The 14995-nt window shown below is 44.4% G+C and overlaps 1 protein-coding gene across 17 annotated transcripts in view; it reads right to left on the bottom strand.

The window, feature by feature from the left end:
- Positions 1–14995, bottom strand: part of LOC135371154 (RNA-binding protein Musashi homolog Rbp6-like) — a 344111-nt gene that overhangs the window by 243713 nt on the left and 85403 nt on the right. For all 17 annotated transcript variants that reach the window (XM_064605199.1, XM_064605200.1, XM_064605198.1 and 14 more), the window contains exon 3: positions 5337–5418. In XM_064605199.1, coding sequence (XP_064461269.1) covers positions 5337–5418 — 82 coding nt within the window. The remainder of the gene's footprint in view (positions 1–5336; positions 5419–14995) is intronic.

Consider the following 14995-nt stretch of genomic DNA (forward strand, 5'->3'; position numbering starts at 1 on the left):
AGATCTGTCATTTTTCTTTCAAGCCCAATCCAATCCAAAGAATACTAACGTCTTACGGTTAACAAGGTCTCTCTGTTCAATTGCCCCGCCCACGAAATCAACTTTCTCGCCTCTGGCACCACTACTTCTCGGAAACAAATAAATAAATTAACTCATAAAACACCCTAGATCATACAACAAGGACGCGCGATAGCAACACACAACGACGTAAAAAAGAACAAATATTTTGAGATGATGACGTAAAAAAGAGAATCCCTTTACGAAGCCCTATTGAGGCTTCACTGCCAATAAGTGCCAGAAGAAACTGTCGTCCGCTTGAGAAACAGACGACGAACGCACGTAACGTTTTTAGACCAGCGCGATGTCGCTGAAATGGACTCCAAGGACAAAAGATATGCGGATGTACACAGTCGTGGGTCGCGTGAGCGCTACAGGAAGCGACTCCCACGTCGGCAACCTTCGTTAAGCCCTATTACAGCAACAAAGGGAGATTCGGTCGCGACGGGCGCACGCACGAACGGCACGGGAACAGACAGAAGGTATAGAGTTGCGAGAGCGAAAACAGTGCCATGAGAAGTAGTAGTTGTAGTAGTAAGCTCTACTATTAGTAGTAGTTTTGCTAACATCAGTGTATCGTGTTCTGAGACAATTGAATTCGAAAAAATTGACGTTAAAGAGTAGACGAACTTTAGAAATACCAATTCAAAAAGCTACGCTTTTGACTAAATCTCGTGTTTTCAGAATTCCTACATCTCCATATTTCTTATTTTTCAATCAATCAATCAATTTATGCCATTGCAATCAAGCTACCTCACATTGTATACTCTAAAAATATTGTTTCCCTTTGTAACACGGAAAGCAATCATGTAATTAAGTTCTAGTTTTGAGAAATATGTCGTCGTAGGGCGCTCTTCCAACGTGGGTCGGACTGCGGAGACGCGCGCTGTTGCTAGGAGACAAACGCCAGAGCTCTCGGTGACGTCACCTACTTCCCCCAATCCGAAACTAATTCCCAAACTAGAATCCAAAACTATGCAGTTTTGAGGTTTCGGTTCGTGGAAGCGCGCGCGTAATGTTCACGGACGCCATTTATAGTTCATCTTCGAGCCTATTCGCTGCGAGATCGATCTATAGGGGGCGACACTGTCACCTTTCCAGTGTACATAACACGCCGGCCGATGTTTGGAGTTGATTTGTTCTTTTTCGTAATTATTGTGTATATTCACCGAAAAATCTTGTGCCGCAATGGTACGATACTGTTCGGTTCCCCTATGCTCCACATACTGCACTGAACGCGGAATAAACGTGTAAAAGCGGACGACGCGAGCAAGCTATCAACACTACGGTAGTTCATCGTTTCTCCGCAGCGCGCCGACACCGTTCGATCTCGGAGCGTCTTTTTCAGACTTACAGACTTTCAGCCAGGTTCATTCCTAACCAAAATGACATGTCTCTTTTCTCTTTATCTCTCTTTGGCTCGTAGTGGTACTTTAACTACACCCACAAGCATAAAGCGAACAAACAGATCCTCGTCTGCTTCGTAGCGCGGCATGACGAGGATGAATTGATACACACGCACAGAGGGCGCGATTATCGAGAAGCCTTGCGGCACAAGTGACGGCAGCTCCATCTATTTTGCCGTAAATGAGCTTCCCACTTGGATAGGTGCCAAGCCGTTCCAATTTTTCTGTTATTACTGAGTAACCGCAGTACGAAACCGTACCAAACTTTTCAAAAAAGAAAACAATAACAAAAGTTTGCATTCGTGTTCTAGACGCGATCAATAGCTATCATACACACCCTGCCAGACGAAAATACACTCTGCACATATCCCGTGCAGCGCGTTCGATTTTTGGAAGCACAGCTATAGTACGGAATAGATTACATTTCGTCCGTTCAGGCAATCTATCGCGAGCATGCGTTTCCTAACAAACAAACAAAATGATTTCGCAGCCAGGTGCTAGTGACCACGCAGTCACTACGCGCAAGAAAAGTAAATAAACCCAATAAAAATACATGTCGAGAGCAACGCTGAAAATGAGAACTACGCGAACCGCTGTGCAGAGAGCAGCAAGCGGTACTCATTCCTGCTTTCTCAAAAAAAAGCGAGAGAGAAAGCGAGAAAGTCCCTCATGCGCTACTGAAGAGCGGTTGCTGGCACGCTCTACAGATCGGCGTTGCAGAATATGGAATGGGGGTCGGGGAAACATGCGTTATTGACAAAGCCGCAGCACGCATTTTCGACACACTATAGCAAACGGCCACGGAAGAACCTATGTTCTATATTTAAGATTTTTAAAACTTTTATTTCAATTGGTGGCTGTCAAGTTGAGAGGTGGCGCTACGCGCGGTGGGACTTCGAACTTCCGGTACGAAATTTTAGTTTCGCTCAATTGGATCAGAACAAAAGTTTATAAACTGCCTATAATGCCTGCAACCCCCCCCCCAACCCCCTTCCCCACAAACAAGTAAATACTTTGCACGCACTTTCTTTATGGCAGAGTTTAGATTTCTTGACACGTTGTGCATCTTTCGGTTTCGTTTTGCGCGCACTTTGAAATCGCGATTTTTCGCTGCGCGAAATGTTCCGTTACAACGCAATCAATTTGACAACAGAGATAACAAGCAACATTTCAGATATGGTACAACAAAATGTACAGGCAGTATTTCACGCAACAATCTTCTGCACTCTGAGGATCATACGCATGTAGCCGTTTCCTTTTAGGTTGAGACGAAGTTGTGACTCTAATTATTTTTTTTTTTTTTTCACATTATGAGTTTGTAATGTTATCAGAGCTACAAACAATTCAACGTTGTAAGTGCACAGCATGGCAAGTGGCGATTAGCCTACACTCCTTAGTTCGATTTTCTTTTACGCTGATGACGTTTTTCCATAGGCGCAGGATCCCAGGGTATACGCGATATATTTTATGTCCTTTTTCCGCAGAAGTAGTGCAGTTAGGCGCTGGCCATCAGCCGAGTTTTACGTTGAAAACACGCTGACGCTATGCGACTCCAGCAGAATTTCGGACCGGAAGCGTAAATCCACGTGACATCCCAACTTCCCTTACGTCATTTTGACAGGAAGTTGCAAACCACCTCATCCGATCCAATCTTCTTCCTCGTCCAATGTTCTGGACACGCGTATGTCCCCGTATGTTTAGAATGGCCGAACAGTACTTGGCCTGAAGAATCAGACTGTGACTTTGATTGATTCCCTGAAACGCAGCCGACTGCTGCGAAAAAGAAATAAAAAATATAAAAAAGCTGGCTGGCTGGATGGGTGCATTCTTCCCTGCGTGAGGACTGGAACTAGCACCTCTTGTCCGTTGCTCCGGAGAATAGCAAACAGCAGACTGATTGATGCCTCTATAAGTGCTCGAGATTGTTCTTCCATTTATGAAGTCCCCGCAACGCAGTCTCCTGTAGGCCCCTTACAATGTGGTGCTCTAACATTATCTATACCATATACTGCAGAAATACCCTGGGCCTGTGCCGATTATACTGAGGATTTTTGAAGCGATAGCTTCCTAGGGTCCACCATCGCGTACTTCCTGTCACGCGACAGACCACGTGACCGCTAGGCTGTGTTTTGCCGTAAGCTGAAATTGTGTAATCGCCACAGTTACAGTAAAAGGCCTATTAACAACACTTGCGATCAACGCTGGCCCTAAGTAAACCTACTGCATGAAAGCGCATTTGGCACAATGTCTAAAGATGACGCCGAATTTTTTAGAACGTCCAAAAAGTTTTAGCGACCTTTCAGTAACACCGAACAAATGAATTTTCGCGCTTACCTTCACGCGACCGACACGGCAAATTGCTTTCACCAATCCATACAAATTTTCCGCGCCGCGAATAACCCCTAAGCGTTCACCGTTGTCACTCACACATGACGCGATTCAGCAAACAAAATTTGCTTATCCATTCGATTCGTGTCGCGTATTTCTCGCCGTTATGCCGTCAGCTCGAAAAACGCTCACCGAAGAGAAAAAGTAGCGCGCGTCACGGGAAAAAAAAAAAAAAAAAAAAGAATGAAACTCCGTATCATAAAACACACAGAGAGAAGAAACGGAGGTATGTACGGCGGGTTCTGATCAAGCTCCTCATCACGCGCCTCTCTGTCTCTCTCACTCTCTCTTCGAAATGGGGGTTGAAGGGGAGGGCCAAATGCACCCCGAGATGCTGACTCGAAAATCGGCCGGGAAAAGAAAAACGCACAGAGAGAGAGATTCGCGTACCACCATTGCTAAATTTATCGCGCGCGGGAGTATTTCTCTCGTCCGGCCGCGCGCTTATCTCGGCGTCGGGCTTCGTCGACATTTGCAACCGTTTTCTTTCTTTAGCGTCAGTCTACCCTTTCTTCGCTTGTATGTGCGCACGTGGTCCTTGTTCACGCAATGTTTCGGTGCAGATACAATTGCGAAGAATGTCCATTAGGAAGTGGGATGTGGAGCCAGTGAATTTTGAGACCGTATACTCCGTAGGGCACGTGTAACATAAAGCACACCCACATTTGCACACGTAACAAAATGCGGTTATAGTTTATCTGCACGGACCCTCTACTTCCCGCTGTGCATCTTGTGAGCGACGAGTGTTGCGCATCTCGAAGGACTGGCCCTTTGACCCTCTTCATAAGGAGAAATGAACATGTACTATTCATGTTCTACTTATCTTCTGAACGTTCCGTCAGACAAAATACTTCAGTCACCATATCTATACCCTCGGGTAAGGACTAAACTGGGGGTGGCAATTACAGCTTCTAGACTCTAGATTGCAATTACTCCGTATATTAGTCCTCTAACACTGAAACTTACGCCGCAGCATCGCAAATAGTCCATAAACTTCGCATAAACCTCCGCGCATTTAGTGCTGAAAGGGACTAACGGTTGTGGGAATGTACGTAGTCCACAAAAGGAGTAAAAGTACTCCCCCCCTTCGTGTGTGTGCGAAGCTCTGTAACGATCGAGTGGTACGTCCAAAGCGCCTCTAAAGGTATCCAGTCGACTATATAGTAACTCCTCCAGAATATATTTGCCAGCGAGCTTTGTGATGGTGGTACGGATGATATTTTTATGACCTAATATTAAAAATCTGCCATACAAAGTTTGTTTTCACCGACAAGCCGATGCTAGTCGGATATCTCGCAAGACAGTCCAGTTCGAACTGTAACCGTATTGTTGAGTCACTTCAACGATCTTCCGTGAGTGCTATTACTTGGTCTAGTACAACACCCATTGTTCGTTGTCTGCCAGTTACGTCTGCAGCAGCGTACTAAGTACACCCCAGTATACACTAATAATAATAATAATAATAATAATAAAACTCTGCCTTACCTCGACCGCCGCGTCGTGGGATCCTTCATCACCATGACTTCCGTGATGTCCCCGAACTTACTGAAGTACTCCCGTAATCCTTCTGAAAGACACAGAGGGTAACGTTTAAGTGCGATGTCCCAGTCATTAAGACATGCTTACAAACTTCGAAACACATGGCTGTCGTTGCAGCCACATACCATTTTTCATTTTTCGACGCTCAGGTAGAAGCGCTCCCGTTTTCCTTTCCTCTGTATGCAGTGGAGGGAAAATGCGAGCGCTTCTACTTGACAGTCGAAACATGACCACCAGATCGCCTTATTTCCTGGCCCTTTCCTCGCGCTATAACTGTTCTCATTTTTGTTCGGAAAACGGTGACGTTACCAGTGACCCCAAGGAATACGGTGTTCTCATTGGGTCAATCTCTTATCTTTGGTAGTTAAAAAGTTAATTAACGAACGTTAATTAATGCATCGACACAGAAGCTTACCTGCCCTCGTAAGGTGGGCGTTTAGGCGTAGAGTACATCGCCATTGGTTAAAACTCGGAAAAAGTGATTTTTCTATTTTTAAAAATTACTTCTATAGTTACGGTGGACACCATGTACGTAAGCATGTGAAGCGATAGCGAGTTTTAGCTGTGGCGTACACCCAATCGCTCTGTGTACGCAAGAAAATAGCGTGTTCACACTGCGCACGCGCTAAACGCGAACCCACGGTCCGGCGAATGAGGTGTGTGAACCTACTATTTCCTTGTGTACGCAAGGCGAAGTAGTAGAACAATACGCAGTACTACTCTCTAATAACGGACCGCACCGCAAACAATAAAGTAGTCTCTACTCTAAACGCAGACCTCATCAAAACGAATATATTATCTTTCCGCGCCTACAACTAGTATTTATAATAGGACACGAAACAGTGTTCCCAAAATATGAAAGAATACACGCCACTACACACTTCACTTTTATGCTCAGGATGCTACGAACTGCAGGTCGCAAAAACAATAAAACGAAATGACGTTTCCTGCCAACAGTAATACAATCACTCTTTTTCTTTCTTTTCTTTTTTTTTAATGAGTAATTGCATTACTGTAGTCATACACGCGTTGTTAAACCAATGTGCTTGTCATGCGCAGAAAGCTCGCGCCCAGCGACAAGCCGCCGTCTGGCCGTGCACGGACGATTAAGTTAATCCTATTCCGAGGCTTCCGCCACCGCTCACCGGAGCTTATTAATGAATTGCAGGTGCGCCGCTTTTGTCTTTATTCCTCTCTTCTTCTCGCCCGGTCGTTAATTGCTCCCCGGACAGCAACGGTCGTTGTAACAGGACTACGCTGGCCAAGAGAAGTATCGGCCAATACAACACAAGGCCCACCGGTGCTCCCGTTTCGTTGGGACGGAGATAGGAACGATGAATCTGGAATTGGCTTTATCAGCTAAGTGACCAGGCACTTAAATATACGACGTGCCTGCTACTAATGCCTATCTATCTGCGTCTAATACTAAGCAATCTGTAATGACAAGAAATCGAACCTGCAACATCGGTATTAGTGGGCGGTCACGTTACCAATTAAGTCAGCGAGGCCTCTTTTTTTTTTTTCTTCTTTCATACATGTGTGGCAACAATGGTGTAAACATCCTCGCGCATCATATGTACACGCTAAACAGTTACAGCACTCAACGGCATCAAATATTGGAGACCGTGCTTTACTATGCATTTTTTTTTACGATACAGTCATAGACGTAGCGGATCCTTTCCATATACGAGCCTCAACTGATAATGTCCCAGGAAAAGCTCTATGGAAGACTTCCCAAAGCCAGCGGGGCCCGTACTTCTAACAGTCACGTGAACAGATGATGCTTAGAAAGTCATCAAACACGCAAGGGGCCATCACCCCGCTTCACCTCCATGGCACATCGTTTCGACCCCATTCAGCGTCGCTCGGTGCACAAGAACGCGCAGGAAGGAATATCTCATGCAAGCAAGATGCACCGGGAAGGACGCGTGCGCTCTGTATAACTAATCCTGCGACAATGTTAAGAACATCTGCCGTCCAGAGCGGAATTAATTTTCCCCAGGAGGAGAGCGCCGGCCGAGCGACTGCACGCAACTCCCTCGTTTACAAGGCGTTATTACCATCGTTTCTCTTCACCCACAATGCAGTCGGCCGACGTTGTTCATCAACGCCCTCTAGCGAGCCGGCTGTTCTTGCGCAGTATGTGTCGAAAATACCAAATAAGTCAGACATTTCTTGCGCCACTCAAATCAGAAATCGTTGTGTTGTTACTCCTTGTACACAAAAGACGTTGTTAAGTAGGGCATTTCTTCATTTGGTTGGTTGGTTGGTTTAGCTTGTTGGAACAAATAAATAAATAAATAAATGGCTATCTTTGTGTATTAAGGCGCCGGCATATCGGAAGTGACGTACCGCGCATATAGCAGACGACACCATCGACCCTGTCGTCTGCTACGGAATACCTTGTTGGTGCGCCGTAGGATATTCTCCAACGGCTAGAAGAGCACGAAAAGAACGTGACATTTTGCGCATCTTCCACCGGAGTATTCTTGGGAAGGCCGCCCATGTGAATACGCAGATAGGGTCATCTTCTGACCCTGACCCTGTCTGACCCGTTTGCATAAAAGTTGAGTATGAGACTAGTAATCAACTTTTATGCAAACAGGCCCAGGCCAAAAGCCTGCAGGTCCTGGAGATGTCTGATCACAATCACACGATTACGATCACAAACAAATATATATGGCGTTATTGATAGAAACAGTTAACAAGCATAGTTAACATAGGAGAGCTCTCGTCTTTGTAGACGTTTTTTTTTTTTCTTTCTTTTTTTTTCTTTACTGGACCTGGAGTATCTTGTCCCGCAGTGAGCGGGCTCACATCTCCATTTTTTTTCCTATCATCATCATCACCATCAACACTTAACAAAACAAATCGATCAGCGCGTCCTTAAACGCGGATGAGTCTCGGATGGCGACTAACGATGTTACGATGGTGGAACAGTGTTCGCACTTACACACGCTGTGTGGGTGAAGAAAGAATCGTAAAATTACAATGTGTTAGTGAAACGAACCCGTTCTTTTAGTGAGCAGTCGACACGGTAGGAGGTGTAATCTGGCGTTGAGAAGCAGGCGGGCAGCAATGGGTCGTTATAGTAATATACAGTTTGTGGAATTAAGATAAACGAGTGATAGAACGCACTCCGTTCTCGTGCACATGTTCGAGTTATGCGCACAGTAGCTTTGCGCCCCCCCTTAAAGCGTTCGTCTTTATTTTGTAGTATCACGTTAGTTCCTATTGTGAGTATAAATCAAGTCGCGAAGCGAGTGTCTTCCCCCGCTCTAGGTACCCCTTTCCAATCTGATGACAGAGGCGAGTCATGAAGGCCCCCCAAAAAAATACAGGAATCGATAAACAGCGGCGGCACAAAATTCGGGAGAGATGGAGAATAGTTTCACTTTATATCCTCCCAATCGATTTTTGTCTTTCCCATTTCCCCGCGGCACGACGTCGTTTTCTTGGCCGTGCTCGTGAGCCGCCGCCGGCCAAATTGATGGGAAACATAAAAGGATTCCTCGTATATAGACTTCACGCCGCCGTCGACGAAGACGTCGCCGCCGCCGTGAAGCACACTGAGAGGGCGCTTGCGTCGAAAGAGACCTCGCTAATAAACCACCAGGCGTATACATAAGTTACGAAGCTTATTTTCCGTATTCTCCCGCGTGTTTAACTTTTACTTCGTCCTGCGTAGCAATTTTCATTCATGTTATTTTCTTCTTTTTTTTTCTGTTATGCTAAAACAAAGAGTTTGTGACGTAATTTGGAATAGTCTGAACGAAATTAATGTGTCAGCTCTCATCACGAAGCATTCTGCCAAACCAGTAATTAAACGCAGAAGGCGTGTAGATCACAGCACACGTGAACGAACCTCCAAGTGGGTTATCTTCGGTCACATATCGCCAGTTTCTGCCTGTGAATGGGTAGCAGCCGTTTGTGAATTTTCTATAGCTTTTTATTTTTATTTTCTAGAGCTATCGCATTTAAACGTGTTTAGCACAATGCAACAAGAAGGGGCCCTTTTGTTGTTGTTGTTTTCCATACAGTTTTACCACCTTGAAATGTAACTTGGCGTCACACATTAGAGGTTCAGCTTCATAAATACAACATCGTGTTATACCATTGCTTCCTCCACGTAAACCGGAAGAACGCAACTGTTTTCGAATTTCATCCCAGCGCAAGCCCTCTGTATACTTGATTAACTTTTTTTTTTCTTTTCGCGTAAATAAAACGTTCACTCGACGAACCAACGCTGGGAGAGAAGTTATTAACGTCAACGCCCTATCAACGTCACGGGAGGTGACCCCATTTCACGGAAGGGGCACTTTGCAAACGTATGCCACCTGTGTGTGTGTGTTCCCAGGAACGCCATTTTGCAGGACTACGCTATACGCTGTAAGAAGAAGATGTAATGCCACCACTATTACTCCCTTTTGGGACCCAATGCGTGGAAGTTTGTGCGATGTTTCGCGACTATTTGCAGTGCTGAGGAGATAACTTCAGAGTTAGGAGACTAAAATGGGGAATGATTGCAATATATAGGATTAAGGGAAACAAATGTAAGGTAACTCACGTTACCTTTAAATCTATCGTCCATTATTATTATTATTATTATTATTATTATTAGGGGCTAAAAGCGTTTGTTTCTTTCCAATACACCATTCTTTTCCTCCATTTCTATTATTATTAGCTTTTGTTCTTATTGCACAATTTTGTTTTTATTGTATGATGTAAAGTGGGGGTTATGTCTAACTAGAACTGCACACCCTATTCCAGCGTGATAGTATAGTAAATGAGATAAGATAGTAAGATGTAGCAAGATACTAAATAAGATAAGAGAGTAAGATAAGAAATAAGATATTAAATAACCAAAGAGGCAACCTTGGAGTGTTACTTTGTCTTTCTACTCCCTGATATCTTAGTCTTTGCCTTCTTATTTTAGAAATCTCGGATTTATCTTTATACGGTGAAATCGTCAACGTTCTATCTCGTTTCCTGTCGTGCCTTTTTTTGCCCCTTCGGATACCACGAAACAAATGCAGATACGAGCACTGCACAGATATGTGCAAAGGGAGAGAGGAATGTTAGTGGCACACTTGGACTGACTTCAGGGGGCACTGAGACGGCGTAAGTCTGGAAAGGTCACACGAAAACGCAGGGAAAAGCTCAGATGTGACATCGGTAGGTTTCGAACCCGCTCCTTTTTTTTTTTTTTTTTTTGCTTTTGTGATCGTTATTCAGACGAGTACACAAAGTTGGTTCTGGAAACATGAAACGGCGCCGTGATTAATTTCTTCCAGGAATTACTGTCGTACTTTAGCGAGTATATTTATATATATATAGAGAGAAAAACTAAAATATATCTCACAAACGCTGCAAAAAAAAAGACGGGTCTGGCAGAAGAGAAAAGTGCGAGCGGAGCGTACCTACCCAGTCGTGAGAGCTGGGTCAATCGTACAAAAACTTGAAGGCTGGCATCAAAAGGACAACATCATCAAGAAAAGACCCCGAGGGCCTTACAAGCTCTCTCACCTGTGCATCCCAAAAATACGGCTCGCCGCGTCTCATCAAGGTCCTTCTTGCGTCCCCCCCTCTTCATCGGGGGAAAACAAGGAACAGCTTTCTTCAACAGAGTTCTCTCTCCCCCCCCCCTCTCTCTCTCTTTACGTCGAGATATCTAAGTGACGCAACTGAACCACATTCGTCCAGACGACTTCATTTATGCGCCCCCCCCCCCCACGGGTCACTAGGCGAACTACGAAGTTTTTTGTTACGTAATTGTTTTTATTTATTTAATTTTTAAACCGATATCTTTATAGGGCCACTCATTGTGTTGGTCCGTCAGTGACTTTGTAGGATGACGTGACGTTGCTACGACACGTGACCGCCAAAGCCGTGTTTGAGGTGCGCTGAAAATGTCTAAATCACCACAGTAACAAAACATACATGCATGCAAACGTACGTGTTTACTGGTTTCCCTAGGTTTATCCGATTGTGAGTGTCTTAAGGTAATTATGTCTACCTTGTAGTATCTACCTGAGTAATCAACAACATCCTGACCAACAAAAAAGAAAGAAACGACTTCGCAAAGCGTTAAAAGGGTTTCGATAAAGATTTAATAGCATTTCAAAAAGAGCTTCGCAAATAATTTATCCCCAACGAGGCGGCTATAAACCTATACGGCATTTAAACGTCTCTGGCACAACGCCAAATAATGCGGCCATTAAAAAAAAAAGAAGACATTCTTTTACTAGCACGAGCGTCTTCACTGCACAAATAAGAAGGAAAATGGTGACACATTATGCAAATATAAACCTTATTTACAAACATTAAAAAGGATTATAACGAAATATAAAATGAAATGTACGTATGAAATGTATGTCTTTTCCGCTGTTTGTTAACATATGCTGAACATAAAATGAAACTTACGGGTGATCTCGACGTATTGAACGGAACCATCAACAGCTTTCACAAAAAGGGATGTTCTTAAATCTGTCTGTAAGGGGCACTAATTTGTGATTAAATTATATTCATCAAGTTAGGTTCACGGTTGTGTCGCGCGTCTGTCTAGTTTGTAGCTTACAGGTTGAGATTAATGGCTAATTGTTGAGCATAAGGCAGGGACATAAAGCTTACTACCTGTCTTGACTTGAGCCCTGTGCATTCCTTTCCATAGGTCAATGATTGTAATTCCGCCTCCACGTTTTAAATATATAACCATGATTATCGCACAAACACATTTGAAGCCTTCATGCGCTTACGCTATAAATTCCAACGATTTTAAACCGTGCAATACCCAACCGTGCTCTTTCCAAATGCCACCGCCTGCGGCAACGACTCCCCGAAGTCTTGCAGACACAAACACACTTCCAACTCAGAGGGGATGACACAACCCTGGACTTGACCCAAGAAGATTCCACAGGTTAACTTTGGACGCAAGCGCCAGGTCACGACCATTTCGTGAAGGCAAGAAAATAGTAGAGGTTTCGCTTGAAAAAGAAGAAAAATATGGAGAGATTTGGCTGACTACTCCAGCCCACTCACTTCTCTATAAGGATGTGCGTTCGACACGATTGTATTCCTCAGGACGTCAAAGATTTTGTGGACGCCACATATAGCGACGTGGTGTACGAAATAACCGAAGGGTATATCAAATACGTCGAGTGTGCGACTTATAGTTCGAAATATCGAATACATCAAGCATGTCAAATAAAAGAAATGATGTATCATTTCCGTTCAGTGCGTTAACGTTCACTTTTATTATTATCATTATTATTATTACAGTCAAACTCCTTTACAACGAAACTCAGGGGACAGCCAAAAAAATTCGCAGTAAAGGTATTTTCGTTAAAAAGGATGTCGATTATTGGATCTATAGGCTCAAGCGGGACCGCAAAAAAAAATTTGCTGTAGTGGTATTTTCGTTAAAAAGGTGTTCGCTATAAAGGAGTTTGACTGTATTTTGTTTTCTGCAAGGGGGACTATTTGAAGCAGCGCGCGGTGTCTCTTTTTCTCGGACCCTATAGACTAATAGTGCGCACCTAGTATATACTTGAATGACGCTTTTTCGCGAGGTCACACTCTTCAAAAGCGTGTTCTACCTGCAACTCCAAAGGCCAGAGTTGAATAGTGTCGCCTCTAATCCTCGATGGCATTTGCGAGAGCCCGTGCTATCTAGGCGCCAGCTTCACTTTCGTATGGTGCTCCTGAAGAATGAAAAAAAGGGAAGAACCGAGCGATAAAGCGAGGGCTCCTTAGACTATGACCTCTCAGTTTGCTTCCTGCAGCGTATCGTCAGGCTAGCTCTGTATACAGAGGTTATCTGACGTGTTGTTGACCACGATAAGACAAGGCAAGCCATAGAGGAGACGGAGCTACTCATGCCACGAGAAACGACGAGAGACCCGAGACGAGAACCTCCGAGGGGCTCATTGGGAATACAACGTGGCGAAGTTCGAAATATCCAACTCTCCAATTATACAGAGCGTTGTTCGATATCGTGTGATTTGGAGTGTTAATTAGAATTAATGTTGATTAGACTACGCGTTCCTTGAGACGTAAGGCATATCAAAAAGAGGCTTCGAGGTACACACTCTTAAAAATGAACTTCACCGCATAGCACGTTCCTAGCCAACCATCATCTCAAATGATATCGTTATCTGCTCTGATTTGTTCAAAACGGGAGGCGTACGCCTTTTCTGTGACACTTATGCTGTTCATAATTGTCACAGAAAAGGCGTACGCCTCCCGTTTTCAACAAATCAGGGCAGATAACGATATCATTCGAGATGATGGTTGGCTAGGAGCGTGCTATGCGGTGAAGTTTATTTTTAAGAGTGCAGACCCAAAATGTGGCTTGTGACCTTTGCTGTTGTTGTGCCAGAAAACATCAAATCAATCAATCAATCTAAATGTGGCCCTGCCACATAGATTTTGAGGCAAAGTTGCAATATTTGCTACGGTCGTTACGTGATGGGATGGAACAGCATACAATGAGGGTGTGACTGTTTCGGTTTAAACCCGATTCCGCCCGATTATCTTCCCCGAGATAGTTTCGACCAATAACTCGGGTCCATGCCCCCTGAAGTGACACCGACAGAAGCAAGAACTAACGTGTGCAACTTGCACAAATACACCCACACGCTGGGAAAAAAAGCACTCATCAGAAAATACTGCGACTTTATCATACAGCTTGGGTCGGTTAATAACTGCGAGGTCACTGCGCTTGTATGTAAACAGGAAGTAAACTGCAATTGGGCTTTTTCGGTGCGGCCATTTAGAAAGAATTTCATTTCCTACGCGCGCGTCCGTTGGCTTGGTCTGATTAACTTATAAACGCGGTGGCTTAATTCGTTAAACGCTACTTTAACCGAACGCTGAATTATGGCACCGAAGGTGACGCCATACGACATACGACGTTAAAACACGTAATTGACGACGTACGTAATTAAAACTCTGACAACGACTGAGCACCCGCACTCTTTGCAGGTAATGCGATGCCGCGTCAACCGTGGACTTGGCCCTTTACCGTCCATGCAGCATATAGAGCTGTTTAGTCACAATTGAGCTCCGGGAGCTCTGTCACAATGAGCAGAGTGGCACCACTTTTGCTGGGCAATACTACAAAGGACACCGACATGTAGCATTTCTTGTCTGTTTGACGCTTCTCAAGAACCAAGTTCCAGCGCCAGTGAGAATCTCTCGACAGCTAAGTATGGCCTGAATGTAAACACCGGACAAAGATAGGACGACTGTTAAGCTACGTCGTTTGCGCATCTTCTTTCCGAACGAGGGCGCTCAAGGTATGGAGGAGCATGATTCCACAGAGTGTCAACAAGGACAAGCACTTGTTATTTACCCGTCCTTCCTTGAACAAATACCCTGCGTTACAGGAACGCGTAGGGACCATGATTAGCATTGATAACTAATATTATGTCCCTGTCAGGAGAGATATATTGGTCAAGCAGTAGATCGCACCTCTTTGGCGCCCGTCAGTGAGTTGTTATCGCGATAAGATATGAAAGTACAACTCCCCAGCACATGGTTGTTCAGCCTAAACGAGAAATGCGTTCTCAATGAGTTCTCACTGTTCGTGAACATAAATGTGAACA

The sequence above is a fragment of the Ornithodoros turicata genome, chromosome 10 (genome assembly GCF_037126465.1).
Source record: "Ornithodoros turicata isolate Travis chromosome 10, ASM3712646v1, whole genome shotgun sequence".
NCBI classification, from domain to species: Eukaryota; Metazoa; Arthropoda; class Arachnida; order Ixodida; family Argasidae; genus Ornithodoros; species Ornithodoros turicata.